Source organism: Diuraphis noxia, unplaced genomic scaffold, assembly GCF_037042655.1.
Source record: "Diuraphis noxia isolate RWA-SAM2 unplaced genomic scaffold, SU_Dnox_SAM2 contig0006, whole genome shotgun sequence".
NCBI classification, from domain to species: Eukaryota; Metazoa; Arthropoda; class Insecta; order Hemiptera; family Aphididae; genus Diuraphis; species Diuraphis noxia.
The window spans coordinates 3,688,683-3,703,971 of record NW_028301716.1 but is presented as its reverse complement, the minus strand read 5'-3'; the positions used below and the strand labels follow the sequence as shown (position 1 = coordinate 3,703,971).

At 29.6% G+C, this 15,289-nt stretch overlaps 1 protein-coding gene, 1 long non-coding RNA gene and 1 pseudogene across 2 annotated transcripts; 2 read left to right on the top strand and 1 right to left on the bottom strand.

The window, feature by feature from the left end:
- Nucleotides 1-3,636: 3,636 nt before the first annotated feature.
- LOC149054652 (E3 SUMO-protein ligase ZBED1-like) lies at nucleotides 3,637-5,904 on the bottom strand (annotated as a pseudogene).
- A 3,514-nt stretch (nucleotides 5,905-9,418) lies between these two features.
- On the top strand, nucleotides 9,419-11,870 carry LOC149054651 (52 kDa repressor of the inhibitor of the protein kinase-like). The gene is made up of 6 exons (XM_089230169.1): nucleotides 9,419-9,673; nucleotides 9,822-10,215; nucleotides 10,353-10,389; nucleotides 10,457-10,515; nucleotides 10,585-11,607; nucleotides 11,674-11,870. The coding sequence occupies exons 1-6, from the start codon at nucleotides 9,419-9,421 to the stop codon at nucleotides 11,868-11,870; spliced, it is 1,965 nt and encodes a 654-aa protein (XP_089086295.1).
- A 2,088-nt stretch (nucleotides 11,871-13,958) lies between these two features.
- On the top strand, nucleotides 13,959-14,667 carry LOC149054650 (uncharacterized). The gene is made up of 2 exons (XR_016192263.1): nucleotides 13,959-14,314; nucleotides 14,396-14,667. It is a non-coding gene; the product is annotated as an uncharacterized LOC149054650 (long non-coding RNA).
- The last annotated feature ends 622 nt before the right edge of the window (nucleotides 14,668-15,289 follow it).

Below are 15,289 nucleotides of genomic sequence, written 5' to 3'. Positions count from 1 at the left end.
TTGTTACCACAGACGCCTCATTAGAGGGACTATCTGGAATACTCGAACAGGAAGATGAAAACGGAAAAAGACACCCGATTAGTTACGCGTCTAGGAAATTGAAAGGAGGTGAAAAAAATTTCACCACTACGGAATTAGAAATGTCGGCTGTTGTATTTGCAACTAATTACTTTAGAGAATACCTTATAGGAAGGAAAATAACAGTCTTCAGTGACCACTCAAGTCTACAATTCTATAAAACAATGAAGAATCCATCTTCCAGGATAACTAAATTTATTTTTAAATTATTAGAATTTGACCTAGAAATAAAACATCGCCCTGGCTCATGGAACACGGCGGCAGATTGTCTTTCACGTTACCCCGTTTATACAACAAAAATAACAGATATATTATATGAGAACGATAAAGACAAAATTAATGCCAACTCTACAAATTTCGAAATTAATTCCGACGATATAAAACCTGATACATTAAAAACACAACAGTCAGAAGACGAATTTTGCAACGGTATAATTTTATCATTACTGGGAGATAAAAAAAATAAATATTATAAAAAATCTAGAAAATATTTAATAAAACGGGAACTACTATATTTTAAAAATTGTTCACCTCACGGAGTAAATAACCTGTTAGTAATATCAAAAAACTTGACTAACACTATTATAAAATCATACCACGAATCAGTTTTAAGCGGACACTTCGGAATTACAAAAACCTTAGCTAACTTAAAACAAAAGTATTATTGGCCCACAATAATAAAAGACACCACAAATTTTATAAAAACATGCATTTCTTGTCAAATGATTAAAAATCCAATAGGCAAAGGCCACGGTTTACTACAACCAATACCCTTATTTTCAGGGAAGCCAATGCAAAGACGAACATTCGATTATTTAGGACCATTACCCACTTCTAGGGGGAAAAAATACCTCATTGTTGCTACCTGTAATGCCACAAAAATGGCTTTCGCAAAGGCAGTTACAAATGCAAACGGAGCAGCAACAATAAGTTTCCTAATGGATTTAATAACATCTTACGGAATACCTAAATATTTTTGTAGCGATAAGGGCACTCATTTCAAAAATAAAGAGGTAGACTATGCCTGTAAAAAATTAGGTATTACACAAATTTTCTCTAGTGCGTATCATCCACAGACACAAGGAATGACCGAACTTATGAACAAAATCATCTGTAATAGTTTATCACATTATGTAAACGAAAATCAAAAAGACTGGTCATTATATTATAAAATGATCATTTTTGCTTATAATACTAGCCCAAGTTCGAGATTAAAAGTAAGCCCATTTTATTTACTCCACGGTATAGAAGCTAACCAACCTATAGATAATAAATTAACTACAGAAGACGAGTTGTTTGACTTTACTAAAGCACTAAAGCAACTTCAAAAAATTAGAGACACTATTCCAAAAATTGTCGAAAAAGAACAAGCTGTTCAGAAAAAACAATATGATATTAGTCACAAAAATATTAATTTCAAATCGGGACAAAAAGTCTTAATAAAATTCGATTTCAACGAAAAAGATAAATCAAAGAAATTAGCTAATAAATATAGAGGCCCTTTTACTATTATTGAAAAAATATCTGACGTAAATTACAAAGTAGATTTAATTCTAAAAGGAAAAAAACCATAGATATCATACATGTGCAAAGAATAAAACCTTTTCATGAAACAAAAATATCAAACACAGGGAAAAATAACATACCTTAATCAAACCTAACACTAGGCAAGTTAATAATTAAAAAAAAAAAAGTTAATTTTACACAACACAAGCTAGCCTTCATTTTTGTTTTTTTTTAACAAACCAAAAACTAAATTGTAGACAATAGTGTTTATAATTAAAACCTTATACAGCATTGTAATATGGTAACTATTTCATTAATATAAATTTTAGTTATAAGTACTATAAGTAACCAGTATAAGTTTTAAACAATAATTAATACCTAAAAATAATACTTATTAATTATAATAATATTTTCTGAAGTACTCGGGTATAGTTATAATATATATGGGTGATAATTTAGCGTACAGAGCGATAGAAAATTATTTTATAATCATGTTTAATTCAGTCTTTGGTTCTAGATGTTTTTTTTAAAATCCTCACAGTCGTTGCGGTACTCATCAATGCTAGCGCAGAAGAAGATATAGCTGTAATTGTATCTCCCGGAGCCTTTTTTTTTACGAGGTACCAGAGGCCATTTTATATGACAAAAGCATTCCTCTAATCTACACACAAAAATTGCCCTGTATCCTGTACCTGTATTGCAAATATACCCTGCTATTATCAAGATAGACATGTTAACCATGCCCCCTCCTATTCCACAAAGATAATTATACAAGTTAAACATATACAAAATAATTAATACACTCTTTACACTTTAACAAAACAAACTTGATTGAATAAAAATCACAATGTAAGACCAACTACAAAATATGTTCGAACATCATAATATTACAATAAAATATAAACGATATAATCTCTAATACTTACTCAAAAAAAAAAAAATAATAATAATAATAATCCATTTCACGCGACTAAAATCAATATAAATTAATAATCCAAGAAGCTATACTAATATGGTTTCAGTTATAAAATCAATTTCACAAAAATGTAAACAGCGAGATGTTAAAAAAAAAAAAATGTAAAACCAATTTAACACGAAATCGGCATCAAAACAAAGGCATACACGACGGTCAACCAACACTTCACCAAGACTACTAAATATTAACATTCGCAGCTACAAGAGAATTCAATCTACACAATACAACGAAGGAGACGAATGAAATAGTAAACTCAGCAGTAACATCCACACTTTTGTAATTTTTTATTACGCCGTCTAGCGATCTCTTCTAATTTTTCCTCATCACCCTGCATCCTTTCATAAAAAAATTAATAATAATACATATATATATATATAATATACACCTACCTTATAATGTTGAAAACCGCTCGATAGACAAAACCAAATAATCATTGTGTGAACACCACAACCAAGAAGATGAAAAAGAGAGATACAACAATTAAAATTATAATATTAAATATAACAAATCTCTGATAACAATCAACATAAAGCAATCACATATTATATAAATGGACAAAAAAATCGAATTCTGGTCACAACAGTTATAGGAGGTTTTGAAATATTATAAATTTTACCCTATCCCAAAAATTTTCCTCTCAAAAAATATATATATATGTTATTCCTATTTACCTTTCCACACTCTAAACACTAAATAATACAACTAGTAATTTTTTTAAATTTAATATTATAATTGTATACATTACATTGCATAGTTTTAAATTTAAAATATGAGGACATATTTTTTTTTATAACATAAGGGAGTGTTGTATATGGCATGTGCCAATTAATAATAGGTTTAGTACTTCTCTTAGCTAAATATTTAAATTACGTAATATTAGGCCAATGAAGCAAATGAGCTGAGGCAGCTCATTGTAAAATAATATTTAAGGACGTAAGCACCACAGTAGGGGGACAGTACGGGTTTCGAGTGAGAGGCGAGATATTGGTAAGCGGTTGATAGAGGCCCGTATATTTTTTTGTGTGTTTGTGTTATGTTTTAATAAAGTTATTCAAATAGTATTATTTGTTCATCAATTATTTCGTGTACCATAGAGAGATAGGTATACTACACATATTTTTACTTAAAAAAATTAAGGTATCCAAATTATCGGGTAATAATCTGTTGCGTCGTGCACATAAAATCTGACCAGCCTTTGAAAAAATTCGTTCAGATGGTACTGATGTTTCTGGAATAATTGCATATTTTTCAGAAATTTTACCAAGTGGATATAGCACAGACTTGTGTTGATTCCAGAATGTAAAAACATTACACTTTAAGTCTTAATGAGGAATATTTAAGTATTGCCTCATCAAAGCAGTAGCACTGCTTGTTACAGTACTTTGAGATTGTATACTAGTAACCTTGGACTGTAGGAATTCCCAAACATTATCCACTTGTTCGTGAATAATTTCTTCATTAACAACTGCTTATTCTGAAACAAAAAAAATATTTTAAAGAAAGACCTTAAACCCAAAATGTATTAAGTGTATTATGTATTTACCATTAGCAGCATTTGGTGTATCTAATAGATCAGCTATTTCTGAAATTACATACTTTTCAGCCTCATTAGCATTATCTTCTACTCCAAATGCAACTTTTTTGAACCTTGGATCCAACAGGATAGCTCTTGAAAATTTCGGTGTTAATGTTTGTTTTTCAAAACCATCAAAACGTTTTGTTGTATTGCTAATCAAATTCGTTTTTAAAGCTTGATCGATTGGTGTTCTTGGAATTTTTGTAACCAACGAACCTTGTAAACCTATAAATGATGATTTACTTTTAAGTTATGTACTTATAAAAATATTCAATTGAATAAATTAAACTTATAATCAAGCTTTCCTTAGAATTTTAAAATTATTTTTTATATATTAGCAAACTATTTTTAGTGTGATTAGTTTTATATTTTTTATTTGTTAGAAGACAAACTATATATCCATTGAACGATTGTTAAATAATTATGTAATAAAATATATGGTGCAATGTATTGAAATAATTACCTCTTATCAATGGTATCACTTTAGAAATTGTTGGGTATTGCTCTGCAGAAAGTTCTACCGTTAAGCAATTGAAGGGTCTCAACAAAGGTATTATGTCCTCAACTATATTCCATTCATCATGGTCAAGGAAAGTTGGAGCTTCTGTTAAGGAAATTATTGTAATTGTTAGAGGTTCTTTCAGTTGTACAAGTCTTTCCAACATAAATAAAGTACTGTTCCAACGCGTACGGACGTCTTGCTTTGACACGGCGATGCTGGTGTTGAGGTGGTGAAGCGTCGGCCGGTCAGGTGTGGTAAGGTAATAGTGGTGTGGTGAGGGAACACCCAAGAACTTAAGAGGACGCTACACCCGCATGTATTGTCTCCGTCTTACAAGTGCGTAACATTGCAAAAACTGTTTCGCGCGGGAAAGAACCGAGAAGGCTACAGCTATAACTAAGAAACGAAATTTTCACCACATAATAAGGAGAACATTTACTGTGCAACGTTGTTTTCAATTTTTCGATATCACAAATAGAAAAAAAGTTCTTATTGTTTCAAAATGCATTATTTTTGCATTTTTCAAAATCGAATAACTTTTTTTTCAGTTCTAATATCAAAAAAATAAAAACAACGTTGCACAGTCGAAATTCCCTTTTATGTGTGGTGAGAATTTCGTTTTTTAGTTATGAATGTAGCCTTCTCGGTTCTTTCCCGCGCGAAACAGTTTTTGCAATGTTACGTACTTGTAAGACGGAGACAACACATGCGGGTGTAGCGTCCTCTTAACACTGACGGTACGTCAAAAATGAAATAACACTAAGTGTCGTTGTCAGCGCGCACGAGTCGGTGTCTCGTATTGATCGTCCGTTTTTCGGTTGTCGGTACGACGGTCGGTGAACGAGTTCACGATCGGCGGCGGCCGGTACTCGTCCGGCGCGACTTGTCTTCCCGTCCCGCCTAGCCTTTGCGGCGTGGAGGGAGAGTTGACGGTGCCGCGTCGTTGTCACCCGTGGTGGTGGTTGATTAAGTCGTAGACCGGTCGCAACGGTACCTGTACTTTGTACTGGCTGCCGCTGCGTACCGTATCAGCTTTACTTTTAATAGTTTATTTATACCCAGCTGTTTCTGTTTTTCTATTAATAGTCTATTACCAACTTCACTTCGTTTGAAGAAAGCTACAATATTGCGACATTTCTTCAAAATATTTTTTAATCCTCCTGTTTCATCTGTATCATCCTGTTCATCCTCCTCTGAAATGTCTAGTGACTGCTGCACAATTAAATTTAACCTGTGAGCTGTGCATGGAACCTGTGGAATATCCATTAACCTTACGGCTAATTTGATATTCGCAGCACCGTCCGTTACTATTGCAACTACTTTATTCAAAATATTCCACTCCGTCAGTTCTTTTGACATTACTTGCGATAGATGAACACCAGTATGATTAGACTCTAATTTTTTGGTACACAGAACTACAGTCTTTAGCTCTCTCAAATTTGTGTCAACAAAGTGAGCGGTTAATGTCATAAATGAATCTGTGTTCATGGAAGTCCAAATATCGGTTGTGATTGCAATATGACTTGCTGCATTTAATAAAATTTGCACATTTCCTTTTACCTTCTCCATTATTTGAGGTATAATTGTCCTACCGAGGGTTCTTCTGCTCGGTATTTCATATCTAAAATAAGTTATAATATGTATCTAGTTAAATATTTTCATAATAAACAACAGTTAAAGCATAACAAGTTATTTGATTTTAGATGCAGTATTATTATAATATATTTTATAATGTGTAAAATCTATGATTATCACCTGGAATCTAAAAGCTTTATCATACGACGAAAGCCTGAGTTTTCTACAATTGACAAAGGTTGTAGGTCCTCGGCAATCATACGAACAATCGCTTCATGAAAATCTTTCAATTGATGTTCTGACACAGTTCCAAATCTAAAAACATATTTGAAATGTTTAATTTGAGGATTAAGACTATAAATTTAAATAATTAAGAAAATATTAAAATGTAGTATGATACTGTTATCCTTTTAACTTCCTGATTAAAAGTTTCCTTCCAGAGGTATCACTAAAAGTTAAAATGTGTCCAAACCAGTTGGATAATAAATATATCTAAAAATTAAAAAATAATGAATCAAATAACTTTTTCTAAATACAAGCCTTGAAAATACTCAATAAAAATATAAAATATAAGTAAAGTAAAACTGTTTTTAATAGAAAATTTTCAAGACATAAATTAATAAAATAATAATTAAAAACATGTTAAAATATATTATGATACTTATATCCTTTTAATTAAAAGTTTCCTTCCAGAGGCATAACTTAAAATGTTTCCAAACCAGTTGGATAACGATTAAATCTGAAAATTAAAATTAAAAATCATCAAATATTTTTCAATACAATAAGCAAACTATATGAAAATATTACCGGTTGGACAAAACCATTTGTTTTTGTCTTGTCACTATAGGCCCGGTGGTTACTATCTCTGCCCTAGGAATCACAGCACTTGTATTTACTTCCGATGTTCCTATTCAAAATTCAGTTTATAACTTGTTTATTATAATAATTGTTAAACAAAAACTATCATATATTTTATTATCTGATCAAATTCAATGAACTTTTAGTTACCAGGTGTATTTTCATCTTCTTCACGTTCTTCATTTACATGCATGCGATCCCAGTTTAAGACGGTAAAATGTTTTCTGTTTAAATGGTCTAATAAATTTGATGTACTGTTAGCTCGTTTGTAGGAGGTTTTGCACAATGTGCAAACCGCTACATTCGGCTTATTGGGGTCCATATTAAAATATTTCCAAACGATGGATGCATTTTTTTTTTTGGAAACGGCATTTTTAATAATTACTAATGATTACGTGGTTTGTAACGAAAGCAGAAAGAGCAATTACTAAGTAAAGCGCATGAATTTGAAATTTGACTAACGAGTAAACGACACGTCTACAATACTCAATGACAATCAGAGTATCAGACGATTATTGACAAATATTAATAAAATAATTCATACCGCATAACGATAATTAGTTTGATAAACGTATAGCATAGTATGGAACTATCGATGTTTTTATTCGAATGAAAATGTGGGTAGTTTTTATTCGAATTAAAATGTCGATAGTTTTATTTGAATGAAAATGTCGATAGTTTTTATTCGAATGAAAAATGTCGATAATTTCAATCGAATGAAAACTATTCGATAGTTTCAATCGAATGAAAACTATTCGATAGTATTGTAAAACAATCGATTGACTAGATAGTTAGAAACAATCGAATATGTCGATAGTTTTATTCGATAGTGCCCATCACTAGTATAGCGTCTTCTAAAGTGTTAAAATTGTCTTCCACTTAGATTAAAACATATATTTAACAATTTTCACAACATTATAACTATATATTTACACAATATTGCAGCTATATATTCTCACAATATTAAAGCTATATATTTACACAATATTGGAGCTGTATATTTACACAATATTGCAGCTATATATTCTCACAATATTATAGCTATGTATTCTCACAATATTATAGCTATATATTCTCACAATATTAAAGCTATATATTCTCACAATATTATAGCTATATAGGCGAAAGTCTGGAACATACTTACCCTACCTACATAAATATTGTTTAGCAATAATAATATATAGAGTAAATTATAAACTATACACACCACTAACAATAATGACAATAACTAATAATATATTATACTAAACATTCATACCACTGCATTTTTATATGGTTTATCATTAACTAGTTTTTCTTCCATATTGTTTAGATCTTCATCGTTGTCGATAACTCCTAAATCCACATCATTATAGTCATCATTATTAGAGACCATAGCTGACCCTTTTGAATCTAATTTGGCTAAAATTTTTTCCAGTAATGATTCTTGGGCATCAAATCGTTTATGAAAATGTTCTGTATCATATTTTAGGTTGGCCAAAGACCGCCTAACACATTTTCTGAATGCTGAGGAACAATTAATAAAAACAATTTTTCAAACCTGATAACTAATATATAATAAAAATACCTTGATCACTTTCATCTGCAGATTTATTAGCTCTTGCAGACAGTGAAATTATTGGCTGGACTGTGTAATCAATGTTTTTATTTAACTGATCAACAGAACTAGAAGTGTGATGTGTTTTTTTTTTCTTACTTCCTGAACCATAAGAGACGGCAGTTTGCGATGTTGATGGTTCTTGATGGTTAGACCCATTTTCTGGAGACGTGTCATAATAACTATTATTATCTTTAAATAATTGACTGGAAGGAACAGTACTTTCTTTAGTTTTTGTGTTGTATAATTTATCCACATCGGAATCATAATCACTTGATCCTCCTAGAGTTATTTATAAAAACATAACAAATGTAAGGTATAATTTTGTACAACTAATGCAAAAAGGATGAGTAGGTACCACCTTAAAAATATTTGTTTGTGAATAATTAGCCTAATTATTTTCTTTTACATAAAGATAATATAATCATCATAGTATAATAATATAAAAGGCATCATTTTATTATCTCTTTTTAAAAATGCGATTCCACCAAAAGCAACAAAAAATAAAATATATTGTTTTTAATATAATATGTAGGATAATTAATAAGGTCAACAATTAATGAAGGAGAAGAAAGTACGAAATCGTCACTAACTGAAGTTATAGAAGATATAGAATTAGTTCAAAATGAAACGAGTTCCCTTAAAATTAGTGATCAATCGGTAATATAATATATATTATATATTATTTACATCTTAAATTTGGACACATTTATCTATCTCTCTAATTTATTTGATATTTAGCCTTTGAGTATGAATGCTTATGATATTGGCTTATGTCTTAATAAGCAACTTGATGACGAAAACAAATTATTGTTCTTAAAAAATACATGGACACCAATGCATGGATTTATTTTTCCAACTGTCAAACAAGGGAATCAGAATAGATGTTTTCAAAGAGAATGGTTGAACATGTTCAAGTGGCTAGCTTATAGTGATGTAAAAAAAGGCGGCTTTTGTAAATATTGTGTCATTTTTCAACCAAGTGGTGGTGGTCAAGGTTGTCAGGTAATAATAAATTATTATAAAATTAATTATAATAAATTATTGTTAATAATATTGTTAATGATTAATATAATTATTATTATTATTAATTAGTTTATAATAATTATATTAAATTATTACAATTAACATAAAAATTATACACTTTTTTCAGCCATTGAAAGCTTTTGTCACTGAACCGTTCTTAAATTTTAAAAAAGGCATCGAACTATTGAAAAATCATGGTTTGACAAACTACCATAAACTTTGTGCTGAAAAAGGATCTTCATTTATTCAAAATTCTAATGGAGGTGGATCAAAGTTTATAAATAACATTGTTAGTGATAAAACTAAATCGATAATGGAAGCTAATAGAAAACGTTTAACTTCAATTATAAAAACTATAATATTTTGTGGTCATAACAATATATCTCTCAGAGGGCACAGAGACGATGGGATACTTGACTATGAATCAGCAATAACAGGAAAAGAAGGAATTTTTAGAAGTCTTTTATCATTTCGCTTAGACTCTGGTGATAACATTTTGAAGGACCATTTTAAATCGTGTGGTAAAAATTCAACCATGATCAGCAAAACAATACAAAATGAAATAATAAATGTATTGCATCAAGTTATTACTGAGAGCATTGTCAAAAACATTAAAAAAAATGTTTTTTTTTTTCAATTATTTGCGATGAAACAACAGATGTCAGTACTAAAGAACAACTATCATTTTCTGTGAGGTGAGTTTAAATTAATAGTTACGGTAATTTACTCATATTATATATTTATTTTGTACCTTTTTTCTAGGTATGTTGATATGGATAATACACAGATTAAAGAAGAATTCCTGGGATTTCTAGAATTAAGTTCAACTACAGGAATAGCTATAAAAAATGAAATTTTAAAACAATTGGAAAATTTTGGTTTAAATTTAGGACACGTTCGTGGACAAGGATACGACGGAGGTTCTAATATGTCTGGTCGGTTTAATGGTGTCCAAGCTCTAATTCTTGAAGAGCAACCTTTGGCTGTTTATACACATTGTTTTAGTCATGGCCTAAATTTGTGTATATCAAAAGTTTGTGAGCTATCTTCTATTAGAAACATGGTTGGGATTGTAGGCGCAGTTTCAGTTTTTTTATGTACCTCAGCTAAACGCAACAATATTTTGTTAGCAGCCATTGAGAATACTGATGCTGTGTCATTGCCAAAAAAAACAAAATTAAAAGCCATGTGTACAACTCGGTGGGTTGAGCGTCATGACTCAATTATTACTTTTCGGGAACTTTTCCCATATATCGTGAATGCTCTTGATATTATTGAAGAAGATTTTGACCGTGAAATATCAACTAAAGCAGTAAGCTTCAGTTCTTCCATAAAAAGAAGCGATTTCCTTGTCAGTTTAGAAATAGTTGCAAATTTGTTTTCCTACACTAAAGATTTAAGTATTAGACTACAAAGTCCAAAACAAGATTTATCTAGTGCATTCTCACATGTTAAAGAAGTAATTCAAATATTTGAAGCGAAGAGAGATAACTGTGATGAAGAATTTTCTATCTATTTTAAAAATGCATCTGAAGTAGCATCAAAAATTGGAGAAGAAATAAAAATTCCTAGGCTGTGTGGTCGGCAAACAAATAGAAATAATATTAAGACGTCAAATCCTGAAGATTGGTTCAGAATTACTATTTATATTCCCTTTATTGACCATTTTATAACAGAATTAAATTCAAGATTTAATGATAGGTTCAAAGATATTATTCCATTAGAAGGATTGATCCCTGCTAACAATAATAAGTATAAAACAGAAGAGATATTAAAAGCGGCATTAATGTATGATGAAGATATACCAGCTAATTCTCACTTGGAAATACAAGCTGAATTAGAACTCTGGAAGACAAAATGGGCCAACACAGAAAATCCAAAGCCCCAAACTGCGGTTGAAACATTGGTACATTGTAAGGTATTTTACCCAAACATTAAAATATTACTACAAATTTTCGCAACAATTAAAATAACATCAGCGACTGCTGAAAGATCATTTTCTTCCCTAAAAAGATTGAAAAATTACATGAGATCTTCTATGACAGAAGACAGGCTAAATGGGTTAGCAGTGCTGCATATACATAAAGAAATACCCATCGATATCGACGATGTCATAAATATATTTTCTCGACAGAAGCAAAGGCGAATGAAAACTGAAGATTGGTCAAAAGACTAATGCACTTATTATTATCTTTTTTATTATTTTAAAATATATTATAATAAATATACATACGTACTAAAATTATATATTTTGTCTTTGTGTAATACAATTTATAGCCCCCCCCCCCCATTTCATATTTCTAGATCCGCCCCTGGCCAAAGCCATATTATTCTGTGGGAACAACAAATATATGATAAATTACAACTGGAAAGAAGTAAAGTTAATACACTATTAAGAAATAATAAATAAATAAACCGGCATATATTGTCTCAGTCTTACTTACTAGCTAACATAATATAACATAGCAAAAACTGTTTTGCACGAGACAACACATGCAGGTTCTCTTAATTATTAGAATATTAATACTAACCAATTAAAACTGTGTAAGCTTCAGACACTATTAGTCTATTTAATGATTGGTTCGACTTGATGAATACAAATCAGATGTTTGATAACAATACTGCAAGCTATGGACTTGACCTCACAAAACAAACAGAGCTATTGGACAAAATGAATCAATTTGCATTAAACATGAGAATTCATGGAAAAAAGTCAATGCTGCCATTCCAAAAAGGTAAAGGAATATTTTATAACGACATATAGTCGCATATTATATTAAAATAATAAACATGAATTATGTATTGTGATTTCCAATACATCCCTTGTCAATTTATTTGGAGACCTAAAAGAATATGGTGTTACTTACATTACTACTAGGAAACTAAATCAAGATGTAGTAGAAAATTTTTTTAGTTATATTAAAGGAATGGCAGGGTCAGCAAATAATTGCATAACAGCATTAGATTTTATGTATTGGTTTGTATTATACTGAGACAATTATTTAAGTTGACTTCAATTATTAATTAATAATAACTTTTATACCTATAGTTTAGTCTTAAGTGGTATATTTTAGGTAAACACTGCAATGTTGTGTTTACCAAAAATAGAAACACCGAAGATGGAACAGACGACAGTTTTCTTAACATTCAAGAATGTTTAACCGGTGAAGTTATTGAATCTACTGATTTAATTACCAATTCTTCTCATCAATTTCAAGAAATGGATAATGACTTGGCTCAAATTGAATCCATTTTTGGAACAAGCAATGTTCAAATTTCAAACACTAGTATGGATTTGTTAAATCAGTTTGAATCTGAGGTATATACTAAAAATAATAAATACGTTTACAATTTATGTTAAATTTTCAAGATATAGGTACATTATAACAATTATTTACTTTATAGGCCTTATGCATGGATGACAATAATTCTTTCAACGGCCTTGAGAAGGAAGGTTTGCAATATCTTGTAGGATATGTTGCATCTAGATTTGCAAAAAAATATCCTCTAATGGTATCCAAAGAGCAAACCACCAATGATGAAAATTGGATTAGATATCTGTCCAAAGGGGGATTGACATATCCATCCAGCCAATTAATTAAAGTTGCCAACATAATGGAAAATTTATTCATCGATCTTCATGGAAATCACCTATCAAAAGAAGAGGGTATAATGAAGAAATTAACACATTGTTTAATGGAAAAAATTAAACTATCAACACTAGATATACCAGTTGAAGTAGTTCAGTGTCTTGTCCAAACCAGAACATTTATTCGATTAAACAACCTTAATCAAATATTATTAAATACTAAAAATATTAAGAAGAATAAAATTAAGCTTAAAAAATTTACTGAATAAAATATGTATTTAAATAATGAGTTATATATTCTATTATTTTAAATGTAACCACAAAATGTAAAAATTATAACATAATATGTAATAATTATGCACATTATTGCATTTCATATATTATATGTTATTATATGTTATTATATGTCTCTATTTTAATTTAATACATTTTATTTTAGTTTGTTAAAATTTGTTTATTTTATACAAATAAAAAAATCTAACATTTAAACTAAATACAATTGTGTTAGACATGACTTATGGTTGTAACCCATCCAATTATTACAGTATTATCAATAAATTATATAATTATTTAATACATCAAATACTTATGATTAAATGATATGAGTAATTTTTTAATAGTTTTGTTATAATAAATTAAAATAATTAGGGACGAAAACATTTAATTGTAGGGGAACATGGGGCAAAGTGGGGTACCGGGGCAAAGTGGGGACATCGTAATATCTATCTGTTTAATGTATAAATTTGATAATATTTTTAAATTTATAGCTTCCTTGATCATCTGAGATTGTGTGATAAAAGTTTTGAACTTAATTATCGATTATTTTGCGATTAATCGATGAAAAACTGTTCATGTGCCTGTTATCATTTACTTGATAATAAAATTGTATAATTTGTTATTGACATATTAAATTATTTTGTGCTTTGTTTTAGATGATTTTTTTTTATTAAAAAGTGTATATTATGAGCTTTATGATTAGCATACTATATTTGACTTTAGATATTTGAATCGAATTAAATTAAAGGTTCTAGGTAAGTTAATTCATTGGGGCAAAGTGGTTTATACCTGAATAAATTAATCTATTTTCTTAAATGTAAATTATGCGTTTTCAGAATGGTTAGGCTGTTAGGCATTATAAAAGAAAAACCAACCAACATTCCTGGTCTGAAGAATCTATGAAGTCTGCAATATTGGCATACAATAATAAAGAGATGGGATTCAGAAAAGCTTTTTGTTCCTAAAAATATTTTAAGTTTATGTAAAAAAATAAAAAGTTACAATTTATGTTATTATTTTTTATGTTAAGTTATACATTCAAGTTAACTATTGTTTTTTATAAAGAATTTGTTTTGTTTGTCAAATTAATTAAAATATATAGAATTTACATGATTTATTTTTTATGTCCCCACTTTGCCCCATACCTGGGGCAAAGTGGGGTAAAATGTAATTTTTTTTACATCCTTTTCAACTTCAAAAAATAAAAATAAAAATTTTCATAATAAATTTTTAATCAATAACAACAACATAAACATTGTGTAAACAAAATTTGAAAGGAAAAAATTGATTTTTAAGTGAATTACAGGCCTTCAAACATTAGCGTCCCCACTTTGCCCCATGTTCCCCTAATTGTTTGATAAGCAATGCACAAGTTTTCTATTTAAGCCATTGGACGTAGGAAATAGTAATCAGTTATATTTGATGTATACCACGCTTATGTACTATTAATTTTTTTAATAATTCTATAAAGTTTTAAGTTTTTTTTTGCTTATTGAAAATAATATTCTTATTCTATTCTACTTTATTTTTTATTAAAATAATTATCTGGTGTATAATAAAAGACGAGTTATCACTGCCATCTTTTTAAAAGGTAAGAATTAATTATTTGCCCAAACTAGTAACTTAAACTACGCCTATGATCCAACATTTAATATATCATGAATATACCCGCCCATGGACGTAAACAGAGGCTTAGCCCTTCCTGATCCAACTTAAGCTCTCCTTAAGAT

What these genes read in the sequence shown, in the direction of transcription:
- LOC149054651 (XM_089230169.1), top strand. Translation starts at nt 9,419, where the DNA reads ATGAATGCTTATGATATTGGCTTATGTCTTAATAAGCAACTTGATGAC. An exon ending in GTGGTGGTCAAGGTTGTCAG is followed by an intron (nt 9,674 to 9,821) that starts GTAATAATAAAT and finishes CACTTTTTTCAG; the next exon opens with CCATTGAAAGCTTTTGTCAC. An exon ending in GGTTGAAACATTGGTACATT is followed by an intron (nt 11,608 to 11,673) that starts GTAAGGTATTTT and finishes AAATAACATCAG; the next exon opens with CGACTGCTGAAAGATCATTT.